Source organism: Dasypus novemcinctus, chromosome 10 (assembly GCF_030445035.2).
Source record: "Dasypus novemcinctus isolate mDasNov1 chromosome 10, mDasNov1.1.hap2, whole genome shotgun sequence".
Taxonomy (NCBI): Eukaryota; Metazoa; Chordata; class Mammalia; order Cingulata; family Dasypodidae; genus Dasypus; species Dasypus novemcinctus.
Window position 1 is genome coordinate 93,197,882 of NC_080682.1, and position 18,376 is coordinate 93,216,257.

At 36.0% G+C, this 18,376-nt stretch overlaps 1 protein-coding gene and 1 non-coding gene across 2 annotated transcripts in view; one reads left to right on the forward strand and one right to left on the reverse strand.

The window, feature by feature from the left end:
• The first annotated feature begins 2,384 nt into the window (after positions 1-2,384).
• LOC111766387 (U6 spliceosomal RNA) lies at positions 2,385-2,487 on the forward strand. Its single transcript, XR_002798451.2, has one exon. It is a non-coding gene; the product is annotated as a U6 spliceosomal RNA (small nuclear RNA).
• LOC101412266 (tripartite motif-containing protein 5) overlaps positions 2,474-18,376 on the reverse strand; it is a 57,127-nt gene continuing 41,224 nt past the window's right edge. Inside the window, exons 11-14 of the mRNA XM_071218363.1 lie at positions 7,263-7,285; positions 5,901-6,001; positions 5,590-5,616; positions 2,474-5,330 (exon numbers count right to left, since the gene is read on the reverse strand). Of these exons, the coding sequence (XP_071074464.1) occupies positions 4,687-5,330; positions 5,590-5,616; positions 5,901-6,001; positions 7,263-7,285 (795 nt within the window). The 3' untranslated portion in view covers positions 2,474-4,686. The remainder of the gene's footprint in view (positions 5,331-5,589; positions 5,617-5,900; positions 6,002-7,262; positions 7,286-18,376) is intronic.

Below are 18,376 nucleotides of genomic sequence, written 5' to 3' on the forward strand. Positions count from 1 at the left end.
CTTTTCTTCTTCAATGTGTCTTTGGCTATTTGGGGTCTCTTGCCCTCCCAAGTAAATTTCATGGTTAGGTTTTCCTGTTCAGTAAAAAATGCTGTGGGAATTTTTACTGGGATTGTATTAAATCTGTTTGGAATTTTAATAGTGTTCAGTGGCCAAACCACTTAGTTGCCTGTTTCCATCCCCTGCCTTCTCAAATTCTTTTCTCCCAGGACAGCTGGGAGTGACAGGCTGCCTGAGCAGATTCAACTCTCCTCTCTTCCCATGGCCACCTCTGTGCTGGCTGGTATCCTTCCTGAGATTCAAAACAGGCTCAGCTGTCCAAAGCCACTGAGAGGAAAACACTCCCCACCCTTAATCAGATCCCTATTCCTCAGAGTATGCTCCCTCCCACTCACTGGCTGTTCAAAGTCCAGAGTCTATGGAGGCTATTTGTCTTGATGGTGGGGCTAAGCCACCCACCACTTCCAGCCACAAGGGAAAGCAACTCACGGTTTTCCCTTGGGATCTTCATCTCTTTGTCCATTTTCTCCAGATCGATGCCCAGAAGCCTGCCACTCTGTGGGTTCCCAAAACAGCTCATTTGGGTAGGGTTTTGCCCCTTTTCAGCCATTTTTTTGTCAGAGAGCTAGGGAGTGCCAACCTAAAATGATGTCATTTTCCCAGAACAGTCGGTACTATTCCACTTTCATGAGATATTTTGTAAAATAGCATATATAGTAAAGGCTGTGGAGCCAGGCAAAGACCTAGGGATTTGGAAGCACGGTAAGGGAGACATCTTTTATAACTGTTCTAAGGAGATGGCCTAAGGCAGTGGAATCACCCTTTTTTTAATGCTAAAAGACAAATGTGTGTGTGTATGTATGTATGTGTGCATTTATATATTTTTTCATTACAGAAAGTCAAGAAAATTTCCCATTATTATATGGTCAATTGATTTTTATCTTGATCTTTTTATTTTGGATAATTTCAAACTTCAGGACAGTTGCAAACATACACAAGCTTCCTGTAGAGAACTCCAACATATGAACCCCACCCCTAGATACCCAGTTCAATCAATTTTAACACATCGTCACATGTGCCATAACATTCCTGATATAGTTTTTGCCATGTTACTGAAACCCCTTTTAACTGTTTTCAGAGCTTTGAGAATGTTTCTGCCAGTTCTGCAGTGAGATCATACAACATTTGTCCTTTCCTGATTTAGTTCACTCAACATGATGTCTTCAAGGTTCATCCATGTTGCCACATGTATCAGGACTTCATTCCTTTTTATGGCAGAATAATATTCCATTGTATATATATATATACACCACATTTTGTTTATCCATTCATCTGTTGATGGACACTTGGGTTGCTTCCAACCTTTGGCAATTGTGATTAAAGTGCTCTGAACATGCAGATGCAAATATCTGTTTGTGGCCCTGCTTTCAATTCTATTGGGTATATAACTAGTAGCAGGATTGCCCGGTCTAATTGTAGTTATAAAATTAGCTTTCTGAGGAATGAAGAAATTGACTTTCACAAAGCTTGAACCATTTCTGTGCATCCTTTCCAACATTCATTATTTTTCCATTTTCCCGTTTTTTAGTAGCAGCCATTCTGATCAGTGTGAAACGGTATTTTATTGGGATTTTGATTTGCATTTTCCTGATGGCTATTGATATTGAGCATCTTTTCATGAACATTTTGGCCCGGTCGATTTATTTTTAACAACGGTGATTATATAGAAAAAGGATAATTTTTACATAAATTGTTCTTCAAAATTTGAATATTAGTATGGAGGAAAAAAACATCAAATTTTATCTGACACAACACACAAAATTTAACTTGAATTGGATCTAACTTCTAAACATGAGTGTTATAAAACATCTAGAACAAAACATGAGTTAAAAAGTTTTGTGTCTGGGGAAGCAGATTTGGCCCAACGGATAGGGTGTCCTCCTACCACATGGGAGGTCCAAGGTCCAAACGTAGGGCTTCCTGACCCATATGATGACCTGGCCCATGAGCAGTGCTGATGCACGCAAGGAGTGCCATGCCACGCAGGGGTGTTCCCTGCATAGGGGAGCCTCACATGCAAGGAGTGCTCACCGTAAGGAGAGCCACCCAGAGCGAAAAAGGTGCAGCCTGCCTAGGAATGGCGCCGGACACACGGAGAGCTGATGCAGCAAGATGACACAACAAAATGGGACAAAGATTCCGGGTGCCGCTGACAATACAAGTGGACACAGAAGAACACACAGCGCGTGTACACAGGGAAAAGACAACTGGTGGGGGAGGGGGTGGAGAAGAGGAGAGAAATAAATAAAAAATAAATCTTTAGAAAAAAAGCTGTGCGCCTTTGGGACAAGGAAAGATTTCCTAGGTCAAAAAAGAAAGGTAGCGCTTGCTTTGGTAGCATAGACTAAAATCAGAATGATACAGAGAAGATTAGTATGGGCCCTGTACAAAGAAGACACAGAAATTCACAAAGTATTCCATATATTATTTTATTATTTTTGCAGCATCTCTGTGTTTGAAATTATTACAAAATAAAAAGTTAAAAAACAAGTAACCATTAAAAATTATAAATTGGAATTGATAAAATATAATATTGCCTTATTCAAAACACAATGTGAATAAGAAATTCAATAGACAAGTCAAAAATTGAGAGAAAAAATATAGAAATTACATTTAAAATTCAATAAAAGACAAATAACCCAGTTAAAAAGAGGCAAAAATGTGAAAGGGTATTTCACAAAGATTTACATAATTGGCCAGGATACATATAGAATGATGCAAAACATAATTATCAGAGAAATGAAAGTTAAAACCATAATGAAATATCACTAGAAACACACTAGATGAACTACCATTAAAATAAGATCACTCTCAGGAGTTTGTGAGGATGTGGAACAACTGGAACTCTCACATGTTGACAGGATAATATTTCAATTCCTTCCTCAAGTGTACAAGAGACATGAAAAAAATCTATTTCATAAACATATGCCCATATTCGTAGCAGCTTTATTCATAATACTCCAATTGTAAACTATTCAAATATCGATCAACAGGCATAGGATACATGCATGCGTACTATTTTTTCTAGCTCAGAAATCAGGTGGGGCAGAGTGGGAAATAAAAATGCCAAGAGCCACGGGATTACCACCAAGCCCTGCAAGAGCATCCACTACAGAAACATTTCCCCTTCTACCTCACAGGATAAGGAGAACAGGACAAAGGAACCTTAATGGTGAAATCACTTGAGTAAGGCTGACCAAAGTAATCATATGCTGCTACCATTGCTGAGAAATCCCGCAGAATTCTCCTGGCTATTCCTATACCATGTGAAGAATAATTTTTAAAAGCTGGGCATAAGAGAAGACAATTTCCAATGAAATACAATTACTGCAAAAAAAAAAAAAAAAGGAAAGATATCAAATCAACTTTTAAAGTAATCAGATTAAGGGCTACTGCACTTATAAAATAAGTCCAGATGGCTATGAAGATAATAAGAACAAAGAGTATATTACAATGCTGAAATACTATTTTATACTTAGATAATACTTCTAAAAATATCTGTGATTCTTTGATCAAGTTCTCTATTTCTTAAAGTAAAAGTACTAGTTTTTAAAATAAAATATCTAATCTTAAAATCGGTTATTTCAAGTCCTAGAGAAAGGGAGTTAAAAATTAATATGCACATTACGGATCATTGTTAACATGTTAGAAAATGGCAGAAATTATTTTAAAACATTCTATTATTTAATTTTCACAATACTCCATCAGGTAAGTTTCATTATATTAGTTAACAAATGAGAAAGTGAATTCCATAAAATTGGGTTTACTTCATAAGGACTAGTATGCAACAACATCAAAATTAGGAGAAATTCACCATTTATATGTATGTTAATCAAAGAAGAGCTGGATTAATTTTGACAGCAGAATCTGGGCCCTGAAAAATGATACTTTATCAGAGCCTTCTAAAGTACCCCTGAAGGTACACATCTCTGGGACAGCTCATATTTTCCAGTTTGAAGTAGAACAAATATTTATTAAGACAGGTAACTTTACATTTAATAACATTAAGTTCCCCACAATGATTTTAAGCATTAACAATTATAATCCCAAAATGATTTCAAAAAGTTAAGCACAACCATTGAAGGATTTCATTCAAGGTAATAGTGCTGGAACATGGAGAAGGACTTGAAATCTGGCCTTGTGACATCCTGGAATTAAAACCTACACTTTTACTGTATACTTATTGTATTATTTTCTCCCTAACACCTTGGTAAATATGGGCACGGGAGTAAACAGACACACCCCTAAGAACTCATTTTTTACCAAGCAACTCCTAGACAAGGTCTTAGATAAAAGAGAAGGTTGTTGAAAAGGCCAGAGCCAGAAAGAATGAGGAGTGAAGTTGGCAGAGGTGTTACCCCAATGCTAACCTTTCTTTTGAGGGATCAGTCAATTTTCCTTGGAAATACGGAAAACAATGAAATACGCTTCCTTCCTAATGATAACAAGCTACTGGAAGAATAAGGCATGAGGCAAATTGTACAACCTACTGACGATTGGAGGAGTTTCAAAAAGAAGGGAGAGAGCAAGGAAAGACAGTCGGGACGGTGCTGATGAACTGGGTGCAACAGTGGTGGTTCCAGGACAAGAGTCACCACTTCGAAGTGAGTTAGGGGATAAGAAAGTTCAAGAGCTTGGTGGACACAGGGTCATGGGACCTCTACAACTTGTAGGATTGAAATATGGAAAAACAGTTCCAGAAAATACACAATCAGAAAATTTATAGATGAGAAACCCACAGTTTGTGATGTTGAAAAATGATACAATTCCAGACTTGTAGTCTATGAAGACCCCAACACGACAGGGACGAACAGTCAAGAAGAGGGTCAATATTGAGGGATCTGAGGAAGAAGAATCCTCAAAAGCATTATAGTTATATTGATTTTGTAAACCAATAACCCAGTAGCCATATCGAGGTTGATATCTGGAGTAATCATTATGAAAATGTGCACTGCTACCGAACTCTGGAAAGGGAGTCTGACAACTTGCACTGCTACCATAGGTGAAGTAGGAAGTCTGACATGAAGAGCTACCAAAATTTGAATAGGCGGTCTGCTTTCCACATTTTACCCCCAGGAACCAGGAACGTTTCTGGGACACATCAACCTCCCAGTAATGTTTCCCTGATGTTATCATGTGAGAGCCCAGGATATCACAAACGTAATTGCGCATCCTCTGTGAATTCAAAGAGGCTGAAGATCTCATTTGTCTCCGATCCTTAGAAATTACAATATTTGAATTCGTTGTGACTGGATTCAGCGTCATGTGCACTGTGGGAAAATTACAGAGCATGTGAGGGATATGAAGATATTTTATTCAAGATATTTGATAAGGATCTTAATAAGTTGAGAGGGAGCTAGGAAGAACTTTGATCAGGGGTCATAGGGAGAGAGGGAACACTGGAGAAATCTTAGGTATGTGGGCATTAGAAGAGTGAACATTAAGGCATGAGGCTTCCTAGAGCAGACAAAATTCTGAAAGATGATCATAACAGGGTGGCAAGAAGATAACTCTTTTTTTTTTTCTTACCCCAGTAGCACTGGACATCTCTCAGCTCTGAAATGACAAAAAGATTCCATAAGATTAAATACAAGCAAAAGAGTCAACCCTGAAATCAATTTCTTCTCCAGACTGGGCAAAATGAGGGGACTATGATGAGGCAGTGAAGTGGTCAATGAGAATAAACCAGACTTCTGGCCATTCCCATAAATATGACCAGATCGTCAGCACACACTATCCCTCCATTTATGATTCCCCTCACCAAGAAAATGCACCTTCTTCCCATTTGTCTGTGCTCCCTCGAAGAATCCTAAGACACACCTTCCCCTGACTCTTCTTACCTTTAAACACTCGCAGGATCCCACTCAGATCTGGAGCTCGGAATATACTCCTTTGTTTGTTTTGAAAACTTATTGGCTTCTTCAGGGTCAAACTCTTACTCCTAGGGAAGACAAAATTTAACCCCCACACCTCTGATCATTTGTCCCTGCATACCACTGGCATACTCTCTTTAAACCTCACTCATACAATGGAACCCTTCTCCTTAAGAGACAGAGAAGGAAAAAAGAAAACTCCTGTGTCTGGAGCCTGATGACCTGTACATATCCACCCTCCCAATTACACTCTGAGTTGCCTTGGGAAGGTCTTAAGCACTCAGAAGGAGTTTCTTTCTTCTAAAATGAAATAATTATCCCTTCCCTCTCTAACTCCTAGAAATCATTTAGAATTTATGGAAGAATTGACTTTAAAATAACTTTTGGCATCTCTGAAAAAACAAAACAAAACACCATTTGATGTGTAGAAAAGTCACTGCCATGGATGTGGGTTCCCAATGACATAGGCAGAAAGTGAAGTTGCTCAACCTGAATGCTGGGTGGTTAAGACATATCAAGTGTGGGAATCCCCTCTAGAGGAACCCAAGAGTCTTCAAAGTATGTGTCCCTGTAAGAAGCCCACAGAAAAACATATGTGGTTCAGGTCCCCTGGGAAAGTAATAGCAAATATGGTAATGAAGGAGTTCTGAACATCAAACTACATGTTTTAAAGAGCTTAATGATGCCTGGTAGGTTTGCAATTTTAGACAGTCTTATGCCACCTTTCTGTACTGGCTTCAATATGAGTAACCAAGATGGATCACTTGTTTGCACTAGAGCCAAACCTTTATTCCCTAAGACTTGAGTCTGTTCACGAAAATCTACATAGAATCACGTAGAAATATCTAGCCTCTTCTATTCCCAGGGGAGAAATATAAATATAAAGGAGTTGTAACTATGGCAAACTCTGGAGACCTGTCAGATAAAAAAATAAAAGACACTCTCCCACTCCCATGAAAAAGAAGCACATATGAAATAGGATAACCAAAGCTGTATACAGGCACAAGGGAAGAATAAAATCTACATCTTAGGGGTCTGATCTTGGTAACATGGAAGAACAAGGATGCACTATGGAAAAATCGTTCCACCTTTAATACCCCTACTGGCTCCAATAATGTGACTTTCTAAATTCCTTATCATGAATCTGGTCCATTCTCAATAATTATGGAAACTCTCATATTGATTTGTGATCATAAACTTAGGGTAAAATTACATCCAAATTTTCTTGCTGTGAAAGATATTTCATGCTAATTGATCACCAGATAACTTTCATGGGTACAAACCACTTTTTGCAACACAAAATTTCCATCTCTGGTCTCCCATATATACCTTCTCAAGATGCCATGCACATCCTAGGGAAAAGAGAGAAGACATGAGTCAAGAAGGAATAGTTCCTCTTCCCAAATAAAAAGTTTCACCAAATCCCCACCTGATCCTGCAGTGAGGGCCTAAAAGTATACAAAAGACACAGACCAATAATTGCTAAAGACTCATAAAAGGCTATCGGGTTCCCTAAGATAGAAGTAGCTTTGCGTCTTGTAGAAGTATAGCAAAAGGCTTTCCTTGTGAAAAATGGGATATATTTAAAGGTACAGGCCTACAATTTTTTTCCCCAAATGCACGTGGTTCCCCATGAACTGATGTGAAAAATTCACTGTTCTTTCATTTTTCCAAATACATGTAAAGTGATACACTATTATTTGTCAAAAAATACACCAGGCTTTGGAGAAAATAAGCTCTAAAATTGATTACAATCCTCAAGATGTTTACATTTGTAATCAAAGTATCTTTTAAAAAATAAAAAGTGGGGAAAAAAGTTTACATTATATTTTGCAGAGATACAAACAAGTGTATTAACACAGGTGTTTCTCAAGCATCTCTCCTCTCATTCTGTACAATAACTATAAGTTACTTCATCCACTCCCTTAAACTCAACACACACATATATGTGCTTTCTATTCCCAACTCTTTATTTTTAGTTATATTTGTCTTTTAAATACACATTAATATATTCAGTAGTAAAGAAGCCGCAGGAAGGAGCAACATAGGTTGCCTACTATATAACTTACTATTCAGTAACTACATTGTCTGCTCTCTCATATCCCATTGTCCATAATGTTACCAATATCTATTCAGACACAGTCCTAAAGTCTAAGTATCTTGACCTAAATTCCAGTTCCTACCAAGCCAGTTTTTGAGCCATTTGTTGTCCTTCATAGCCAAAGATGCAATTTATTTTTATGAACAGATATGTACAATAAATTTAGTCTCCTTGCTCCAACCTTGTTCTTCTATGTCACCAAAGATTAGGGCAACAACTGTGTCTACAAATACCAAAATGGTTTTACTCTCTGTATTAGGGTTCTTTTGTTGTATATGACTTAAACCAAATAAAGGTGAATTAAGCAGAGTAAAGGATTTGGGGTGGCAGTTATAACTTTTTTCACAGCTAAATTTTGAAGCGTCAACCTGATCATCAGATCTGGTCTATGTATTTCTCCAAATTCTATTTATTCCCACTAAGTTGAATTTATATTCAGACAAAACATAAAGGAAACTTGAGTTTTCTGATATAGTTGGCAGCAGAAAAGAGAACTTCCAAGTTGTAACAATGAAATTAAAATATAAAATAAATATGTAAATAAATTGGTTCTATCTGGTTTCAGAGATAACTGGTATGAGAGCTCAAATGCCATGTCAATGATATTTCTGAGCTTTTCTCTTCCTATATTGATATTATTCCCAAGTTTCATATGGTCATTCCTGGAATTTCCAGGCTTACTTTCAGCTATAAGCTGTGAATGGCAATGCCATTTTATAAACATCAAAGAGAAGGAAGACAAGGTTTAAGATGAAAAGAATTTATTAGCTCATTTAGGAAAAAAACTGACTGGGAGAAGATATTCAAGTACCGTAGCCATTAAGGAGTAATAAGCATGTCTGTGTGAATCAGTACAGATGGTATAAACACAAGAGATCTTTTCATGGAGATGGCAATTGTATGAGTATTGCATATAGCTTGCAGAAGAACTAGAACAAAGGGCCATGGAAAAAAGTCTTATGGCAGTTCCCAAAATTTAGTTGGTAACAGTATCTGGTAATATGGTAAAAATATAAAGGCTATTTTATTCCCACTAATAAAGAGCTCAGATCTCATCATTCTTGTCCATACAACAAAAAAAAGCTGAACAATCTGAACATCACAACTCTCCTTAGATACATCAGAGAACTGAGGTCACAAAGTAAATTGCCACCCAAGAATCCAAGAAAAAGGCACATTACAGAGAATCGAAACTTACCAGGAATAGAAACCACTGGAGCCAGGAATTGGTAGGACCATGTGAACAATTGAGAAATTACTGAAGGCAGAGTGTAAACTATTTTGAAACTTAATATCCTCAGGACTGACTCAGTTTTGCAGGAGTAGGGGTACAGAGGAACACACTTTTGTGAATTTTCACTCCAGGAGCCCTAACAGGTTTTTCTGATAAAGATCAGAGAACACAACCCATTCCATCCCACCCTGCACCCCATGCTTCCAGCATTAGCAGGAGAAAATAACCATTTTGCAACACGCCCAGTGGGAAACTAATCATTGAAAAATATACCCAGATGATTCAGTTGTCTGGAATGCCCTCAAGGGAAACTACTTTACCAAGGTCTTATCTAATCTAGGGGAGGAACAAATATAAAACTCTAGCTTCCAATAACCTTAAAGAAAAGAAAGACAAAGAAACTCCATTAAAGGTCACAGCCCAGGTACTCAGGTTCACTAACAAATCCTGAAATTTGGTCATAATGTTATAGAATGCTTTCCCTTCTCAATAACTTACCACCACATTGACAGGGCTCCAGTATAACAACAAGGTATCAGAACTGAGAGAGATGCAAGATACAGACTCTATTTAAGAAGGGGTTTGAAATGAAACTCAAGGATTTAACAGCAGAGACAAAAGCAAAGACTCCATAGGAAATTTAAGGCTCTAACATTACAGCTACATTAAACACAACCAGAAAAAAACACCAAACCAAAAAGAACTTCGTACCAAAGTATATTTGCCTCGGTTCCTGTAATCTGATACATCATATCGAGCTTTCAACATAAAATTACAAGTCATGTTAAATGGCAAAAACAGCACAGTCTACAGAAACAAAACAAGCACTAGAACCATAATGAGATATAGGAGATATTGGAGACATCTAATTTTAAATAATTGTGATTAATAGGCTAGGGACTTAATAAAAAAAGTGGACAACAAATAATAACAGATAGGCAAAGATATTGGAATTCTAAGAAAGAATCAAAAAGGAATGCTAGAAAGCAAAATCAGTGTAACAAAAATAAAGAATGCCTTGGATGGGATCATTATTAGATGGACATAGCTGAGAACAGAAGCAGTGAGCTTGTAGGTACATCAAGAGAAACTTTCAAAACTAAAATGCAAAGAGAAAAAAAAAGTTAAAATTTTGTAGAATTTCTAGGAACTGTTAGACAATAACAAAAGTTATGACAAATGTGTAAAGGATATACCAGGAAAAGACAGAGAGAAAAGAGAAGAAATTGTTGAAGTCATAATGACCGAGAACTCTCCAAAATTAAAGGTAGACAACAAACTAGATGTTACCACACTAGATGAATACCAAGCAGGATAAATCCTAACAAATCTATACCACATATATCATATTCAAACTACAGAATGTCAAAGACAAAAAGAAAATTTTGAAAGAAGCCAAGATGGTGGGAAGAACTTCGCCTTTAAAGGACTAAGGATAATAATTAGATCAGCCTTTTTTATGGAAACCTTGTGTATTAGCCAGGGTTCTCCAGGCAAACATAATCAACAAGGGATATCTGTAGTAAGAGATTTATCAGAGTTTCTCACGCAGCCGTGGGGATGCACAAGTCCATGTTCCACAGGCAGGCTGCAACCAGGAGCTCCGATGAAAGTCCAGTGAAGATTATTGACAAGTTCTGGGAGATGCTGGTTGTCCAAAGACGAGTTGGGAAATTCTCTCTCAATGTTACAATCACTTCCCCTTTTAGGGAGTCAACTGATTGGGTTAAGCATCACTCACTGCTGATAGCAATCTCCCTGACTGATGTAATTATAACCAGCTATCTATGATTTATCACTACACTAAAGTCAATGGAGACTAAAGTCCATAAATGCCCTTGAATTACAGTTAGCCCAGTGCTTGCTTGACCAAACAACTGGGCACAATTACCTGGCCGAGGTGACACATTAGTCTAACCATCACAGTCCACCCCTTGTCTACTCGGAAACCATACACAATATCTTAAAACATACTTAGTCTCTAAGTGAAAACAATAAAAGACATGCATATATATATATTTCTGCCTAACAATGTTCAACTCACCTGCATACAACAGAAATGCATTAATTCCACACAGAATAGGGTACAAATTCTTGGGTAATATTCACTCTCAAACTTGACATCCGTAAATATTGTGACATGAAATGGATACAAAGTATTATATGATAAGGGGAAAATTGGGGGAAGAAGACAAAGAAATTGTATTTGTGTATATATACTACCATCATAATGAAACAAGGAAAAAAGAGTCATGACTATTAAGATCCTTATTTCTGAAACTGATCACATGATTGAAGTTTATTTTTATCATTACCTTTTTCCACTACCCATTCCATGTTTCCATTACCCTCAGCTCCTACCCACTCCTGGTACCAAATACTGTATTGGTCAGCCAAAGGGTTGCTGATGCAAAATACCAGAAAATGGTTGGTTTTTATAAAGGATATTTACTTGGGGTAGCTTACAGATAGATACCAGGCCATAAAGCTTAATTACTTCCCTCACCAAAGTCGATTTGGAGCTAGATGGCTGCCAATGTCTGCAAGGGTTCAGGCTTCCTGGGTTTTTACGTTCCTGGGGCTTGCTTTTCTCTAGGTTCAAGGTTCCTTTCCTCCTGGGGCTGGCTTCTCTTTCCTCTGTGAGCTTACTTGCTAGGGCTCCAGCTTAGGACTTCAGCATCAAACTCCAACATCAAAACTCCAACATCGCAAAACCCTCAACTCTGTTCTTTGCTATGCCTTTTATCTGTGAGTGGTGGGTGGGGACTCAACTTCCTAATCATAACTCAATCATGCCCAGGTACAGAGCAGACTACAAGCATAATCCAATAATTATTTTTGGAATTCATAACCATATCAAGCTCCTACAACTTGCAAGAAGAGAATAGAATAGTTAACTGTTGAAAGAAAAAAAAAAAGTCACAGATCTAGAATTCTGTACCCTTCAAAAATGAAAGGGAACTAATACAAAGGAGTGAAGTTCAGGATCCATGGGTAATAATCCTGATTACCTGATTATCTGATGCAAGTTTTCCTGCTCTAGTGCCATCTGGGGGAATTACTTCTAAAATAAAATTCCTACATTAAATATTAAAAAAAAAAAAGGAAAAGAAAGGAATTAATTTCAGATGAACAAAATATGAGGGAATTTGTTGCCAATATACCAGCAGTGTATAAGAAATTTTAAAAGAAGTCCTTTAAGGAAGCGGATTTGGCTCAACTGATAGAGCATCTGCCTACCACATGGGAGGTCCAGGGTTCAAACCCAGGGCACCCTGACCCATGTTGTGAGCTGGCCCATGCACAGTGCTGATGCATGCAAGGAGTGCCCTGCCATGCAGAGGTGTCCCCCACATAGCGGAATCCCACTGTCAAGGAGTACACCCCTAAAGGAGAGCCACCCCACACGAAAAAAAGGACAACATGTCCAGGAGTGGTGTTGCACACACGGAGAGCTGATGCAGCAGAATGACACAACAAAAAGAGACACAGATTTCTAGTGCCACCGACAAGAATACAGGTGGACACAGAACACACAGTGAATGGACACAGAAGCAGACAACTGGCAGGGAAAGGGGAAATAAATAAATAAATAATAAATCTTTAAAAAAATACTAATACAGACAAATTTTTTTAAAAAATGTCCTTCAGGGATAAGGAAAATTGTTTAAGTCAAAAACATAGATATAGAAAAGAAAGAAGGAACATAGGAGAAGAAATCATGGAAGGTAAAATAAAATATTTTATTTCACTAAATCATAATTTGTCTATTAGACATTTGTTCAAAGTAATAACAAGAATATAATATGAGATTATGTTTGTAAGTGAAATGAATAACAGATATATTATAAGGGACAGGATGAAATGAGAATACTCTTATACAAGGTATTGAAACTACCCATGAGGTGGCATAATATTATTTGAAAGTGGGTTTAGAACACTGTTGTAAATGTATATTGTACTCTCTAAGGCCACAACTAAATAATGTCCAATTGTTACGCCAAAAGAAGAGAGAAAATGGAATCATATGAAACACAATTAAAATCAGAGAGGGAAGGAAAACAGGGGAGGACAAAAACAAAGAATAAGTGCAATCAATGAGCAGAAAATAGTAAAAAACATATATATATTTGACTTACTATACATATAGATGTTTCAAATAGATATATAAGAAAGCCAGAATAGCTATATTAATTTCAATAAAAGCAGACTTCAGAAAGAGGAGAATTACTAGGGATAAAGAGAAGCATTACATAATGGTAAAATTCTCCAAGAAAAATAACAATCCTTAATGTATGCTCCTAACTCCACAAAGCACCAAAGTAAGTGAGGCAAAATATGATACAATTGCAAAGAATATTAAAAAAAAAATCCACTTTTATAGTTGGAGACACAAACATGCATTTATACATCCAGTGGGGAGAATATATGTAAGGATATAATTGAATTTAAAAGCAACATCAGTCAAGTGGATTTAATTGAACATATCATTTTCCACATTTGTGGGAAGCAGCCAGCAGAGCACTTACAGGGAAAATTATAGCATGGAATGCAAATATTAGAAAAGAATCAAGATCTTAATCCAATAATCTAAGCTCCAATTTTAGGATACTAGATAAAGAAGAACACTATTTACCTAAAATAAAACAGAGAGAACAAGATAAATAATTTAAATTACAGCAGAAACTAAATGAATGAAAAATAGGAAAGCAATGGAGAAAAATCAACACACCCATAAGTTGGTTCTTAGAAACAATCAGTTAAATTGATAAGCCTTTAGACAGGCTACTCAAGAAAAATTTAAAAAATAAAAATTATTACTGTCATAAATTAAATATAGGTCATCAATACTAATCCCATGGACCCTAAAGGGCTAGTAAAGGATTATTATGAAAATCTATATGCCCACAAATTTCATAAATTAGATGAAATGGACCAATTGTTTAAAAAGACACAATCTGCCATAATTCACACAAACCAAAATAGATAATCCAAATAGACCCACAGCTATTAAAGAAATTGAATCAACAGTAAATAACCTTTCAAAGTAAAGCACCAGGCCCAGATGGTTTCACTGGTGAATACTATCAAATATTTAAGGAACAAATTATACCAATTCTCTATAATTTCTTCCAGAAAACAAAAGCAAAGGAAAAACTTCTAAGTGCATTCTCTGAGACTAGAATTATCCTAATATAAAAACCAGTTAAATACATTGCAAGAAAGGAAAAGTAGAGACCAATATTTCTCATGTACATACGCGGAAAAATCCTCAGAAGAATATTAGCAAATTAAATTCAACATTTTATATAAAAGAATTATACTATACAACCAAGTAGGATTTCTTACAGGTAGATAACACTGGTTAGAATTTGAAAATCAGGTTAGTATATCCATCATATCAGTAGGTTAAATAAAAAATATATATTACCCAGATCAGCTAACAGGGAGGTGAAGATGGCCAACCACCACACCAGGGACCCGAGAGTGCCTACAAGTGCAAGCAGGAGAATTGCATCCATCGAACATGTAGGAACTAAGCCCGTTTCAATATAAAGATGGAGTAGACATCACCATCCCACGGTCCACAGGAAAAAGGAATAAAACATGGATTAGAGTGGACTTACTGGTATTCTACTATAGAACTATTGTGAATCTAGAAATGGAAGAAACTGTAGCACTGATGTGGAGAAAGTGGCCACGGTAGTAACTGAGGCAGGAAGAAGGAAGATAAGATGTGATGTGGGGGCATTTTCAGGACTTGGAGTTTCCTAAATGAAACTGCAGGGACAGATGAATGGACTGGGGGAGAGTGAATGGACTGGGGGAGAGTGTAAACCACATTGTAAACTATTATCCATGTGGTGCAGCAGTGCTCCAAAACATATTCACCAAATGCAATGAATGTGCCACAGTGATGAAAAAGATTTTTGATATGGAAGGCGTGGGACAGGGTGAAATGTGGGGTATATGGGAACACATATATTTTTTAATATAACATTTTATGATCTAAGTATCTTAAAAAAAACACAATTAAAAATAAATTATCATTTTAAAAGATGCAGAATATCACTTGATAAATCCAATATCAAGTTATGATAAAAAAATCAACAAAATAGGATTAGTGGGAAACTTTCTCACTTGATAATAAACATCTGCAAAAAATCTACAGCTATTATCATATTGAATGGTGAGAAATCAGATGCTGACCTCTAAGACTAAGAACAAAGGTGAAGGTGTTCCCTTTCACCAGTCATAGATGGAAATCCTAGCTAATGCAATATGACAAGAAAAGGAAATCAAAGATATACAGATAGGAGTAGAAAACATAAATCCACTTTTATTAACAAATAACATTTGTATCTTTCTTGAAAATCCCAAAGAATTAACAAAAATTCTCTAAGAAATAATAAGCAATTATAGCAAGGTTGCAGGATTCAAGGTTAATGTAAAAAATCACATGTTTTCCTGTACAGAAGCAATGAACAATTGGAGATATAACTTCATATCACAGTATCATGTACATTAGCATCATAAAAAAAAGAAACAGATAAAAATACATCAAAATATTTACAAGGCCTATATGAGGAAAGTATCAAAAGTCCAGTGAAAGAAATCAAAGATCTATACAAATAGAGAGGCTTTCCATGTTCATGCACAGGATGACTCAATATTGTTAAGATGTCACTGTATGCTAAGTTAATCTGAGGATTCAAAACAACGTCCATCAAAATTCCAGCAAATTATTTGCAGATATGAAAAAAATTCTAAACTTTCTTTAGAAAGGCAAAAGCAACCAGAATAGCCAAAACAATACTAAAGAACAAGAAAACCAAAACTGATGCCACTCAATCTTAAGACTCGCCATGAAACTACATAATCAAGACAGGGAGGTAATGACAAAGAAAGAAACTAAAGAACAATGAAAGAATGAGGATACTGGAAACAGACCCACACAAAGACAATCAAGTGATCTACCACCAAGCCTCAAAGTCAACTCAGCGGAGAAAGTACATTTTCAATAAATGGTGCTTGTATAACTGGAAACCACATGCATAAAAATGAATCTAGAAGCAGACCTTATACCTTTTGTAAAAATTAGCTCAAAATGGATTACAGCCCTAAGTGTAAAACTTTATAGTTTCATAACTTGCATAAAATAATGTAGGACAAAATCTAGAGGATCTTAGATTTGGTAATGCATTTTCAGATACGACATGAAAAGCATGTTCAATGACTAAAGAAAAAAGACACTTTTAAATGAAAAATTTCTGCTTTGTGAAAGATTCCATTAAGAGAATGAAAAGACAGACGACAGACAATTAGAAAATACTTGTAAACACATATCTGATAAAGGATTTATTGTTAGAATCTACCAAGAACACTCAAAACTCAACAATAAGAAACTACCCAGTTAAAAAATGGGCAAAAGATCTGTACAGACACCTCACTAAAGATATACAGGTAACAAATAAGACTTTGACAAGATGCTCAAAAACTTATGTCATTAGGGAATTGAAAACTCAAACAAGGATATGCCACTACATACCTACTAGAATGAATAAAATCTGCAACACTGACAATACCAAATGTCGTGGAGAAGTTGGAGTAAGAGGAACTCTCATTCATTGGTAATGGAAATACAAAACGGTACAGCTACTTTAGAGGACAGTTTGGTAGTTTCTTAGGAAACTCAATAAGGTCTTACCATATGTACCTGCAATCATATTACTAGGTATTTACCCGTATCAATTAAAACTTATGTCCACATAAAAACATGCACAAAAATGCTTATGGCAGCTTTTTTCCTAATTGCCCCAAGCTGAAAGTAACTAGCTATCTTCCAAAAGGTGAACAGATAAACAATCTGTGGTCCATATAGTGGAATATTATCCAGTGATAAACAATATGTACTACTAAGCCGCCAAAAGACATGGAGGAACCGTAACCACACAGTTAAATGGAAGAAGTCAGTCTGAATTGATTCCAACTATACGGCATTCTGGAAAAGGCAAAACTACAGAGAGATTTAAAAGACTGTAATTGACAGTCATGGAAGGAAAAAGAGAGGATAAAAAACTTTAAAAACTGTGTATTATAAATGCATATAGTTTACTGTATGTCAACTATACTCCTTTATTGAAGTAAATGCCTTTATTGGTGTTAAAAAATGAAAATGGAAAGGCCTACAATAGACCTGGGTCCTAGAGTTGTTAACTTTCCAGATGACTGACAAAGAACAAATCTGAGAAAATATTCCCTAAAGTAATCTAATAAACACACACGCTCACACACAAGGCAACGGGGCTAAAACAGAACTTCAAAACACACAAGGTAAAAGTGAAGGAATTAAAAAGAAAAATTGTCAATTAAACAATAATAGTTGGAGAGATCAATAAAACACTCTAAAAATGATAAAATTAACTAGTATGAAAAGCATCAAGGATATAGAAGCCATAGACAACACAATCAACCAACTTGGCCTAAGTAAAATCAATATTCCATCCAATAAATTACATTCTTTTCCAATGAATGCAGAACATTTTCCTAGATACACAGCACACTGAGCCATAAAACAAACTTCAAAACATTTAAATGTACTGAAATAATAAAATATATATTCTTTGATTGCATTGGAATTGAATGTGAAATCCACCATAGTTTTGAGAAATCTCAAATTATTTTGAAATTAAACAACATTTAAATATTCTAATGGTTATTAATGACATCACAAAGGTAATTTGGAAATACGTTGGATTAAATAAAAATGAAACCACGAAAGTTAAAATGTCTGGCATGGTATAACTAACAATTATATCATTAAAATCCATTCAGAAAGGAAGATCTCAAATTAGTAACCTAAGCTTCCATTTTAAGAAACTAGAAAAAGAATAGCAAACCACACACAAAGAAAAAAAAAAAAAAAGAAAGAATAAAGCTAAAAAAAGAAAGAATATAGGAAATTAAAGAGATAAAATTAATGAGGTGAAAATTCAGCTGTTTGAAAAGATCAACAAAATTAACAAACATTAAGTAAACTGATCAAGAAAAAAGAGAGAAGAAACCTATTACCAAAATCAGGAATGAAAGAAGGTCATTACTATGGGT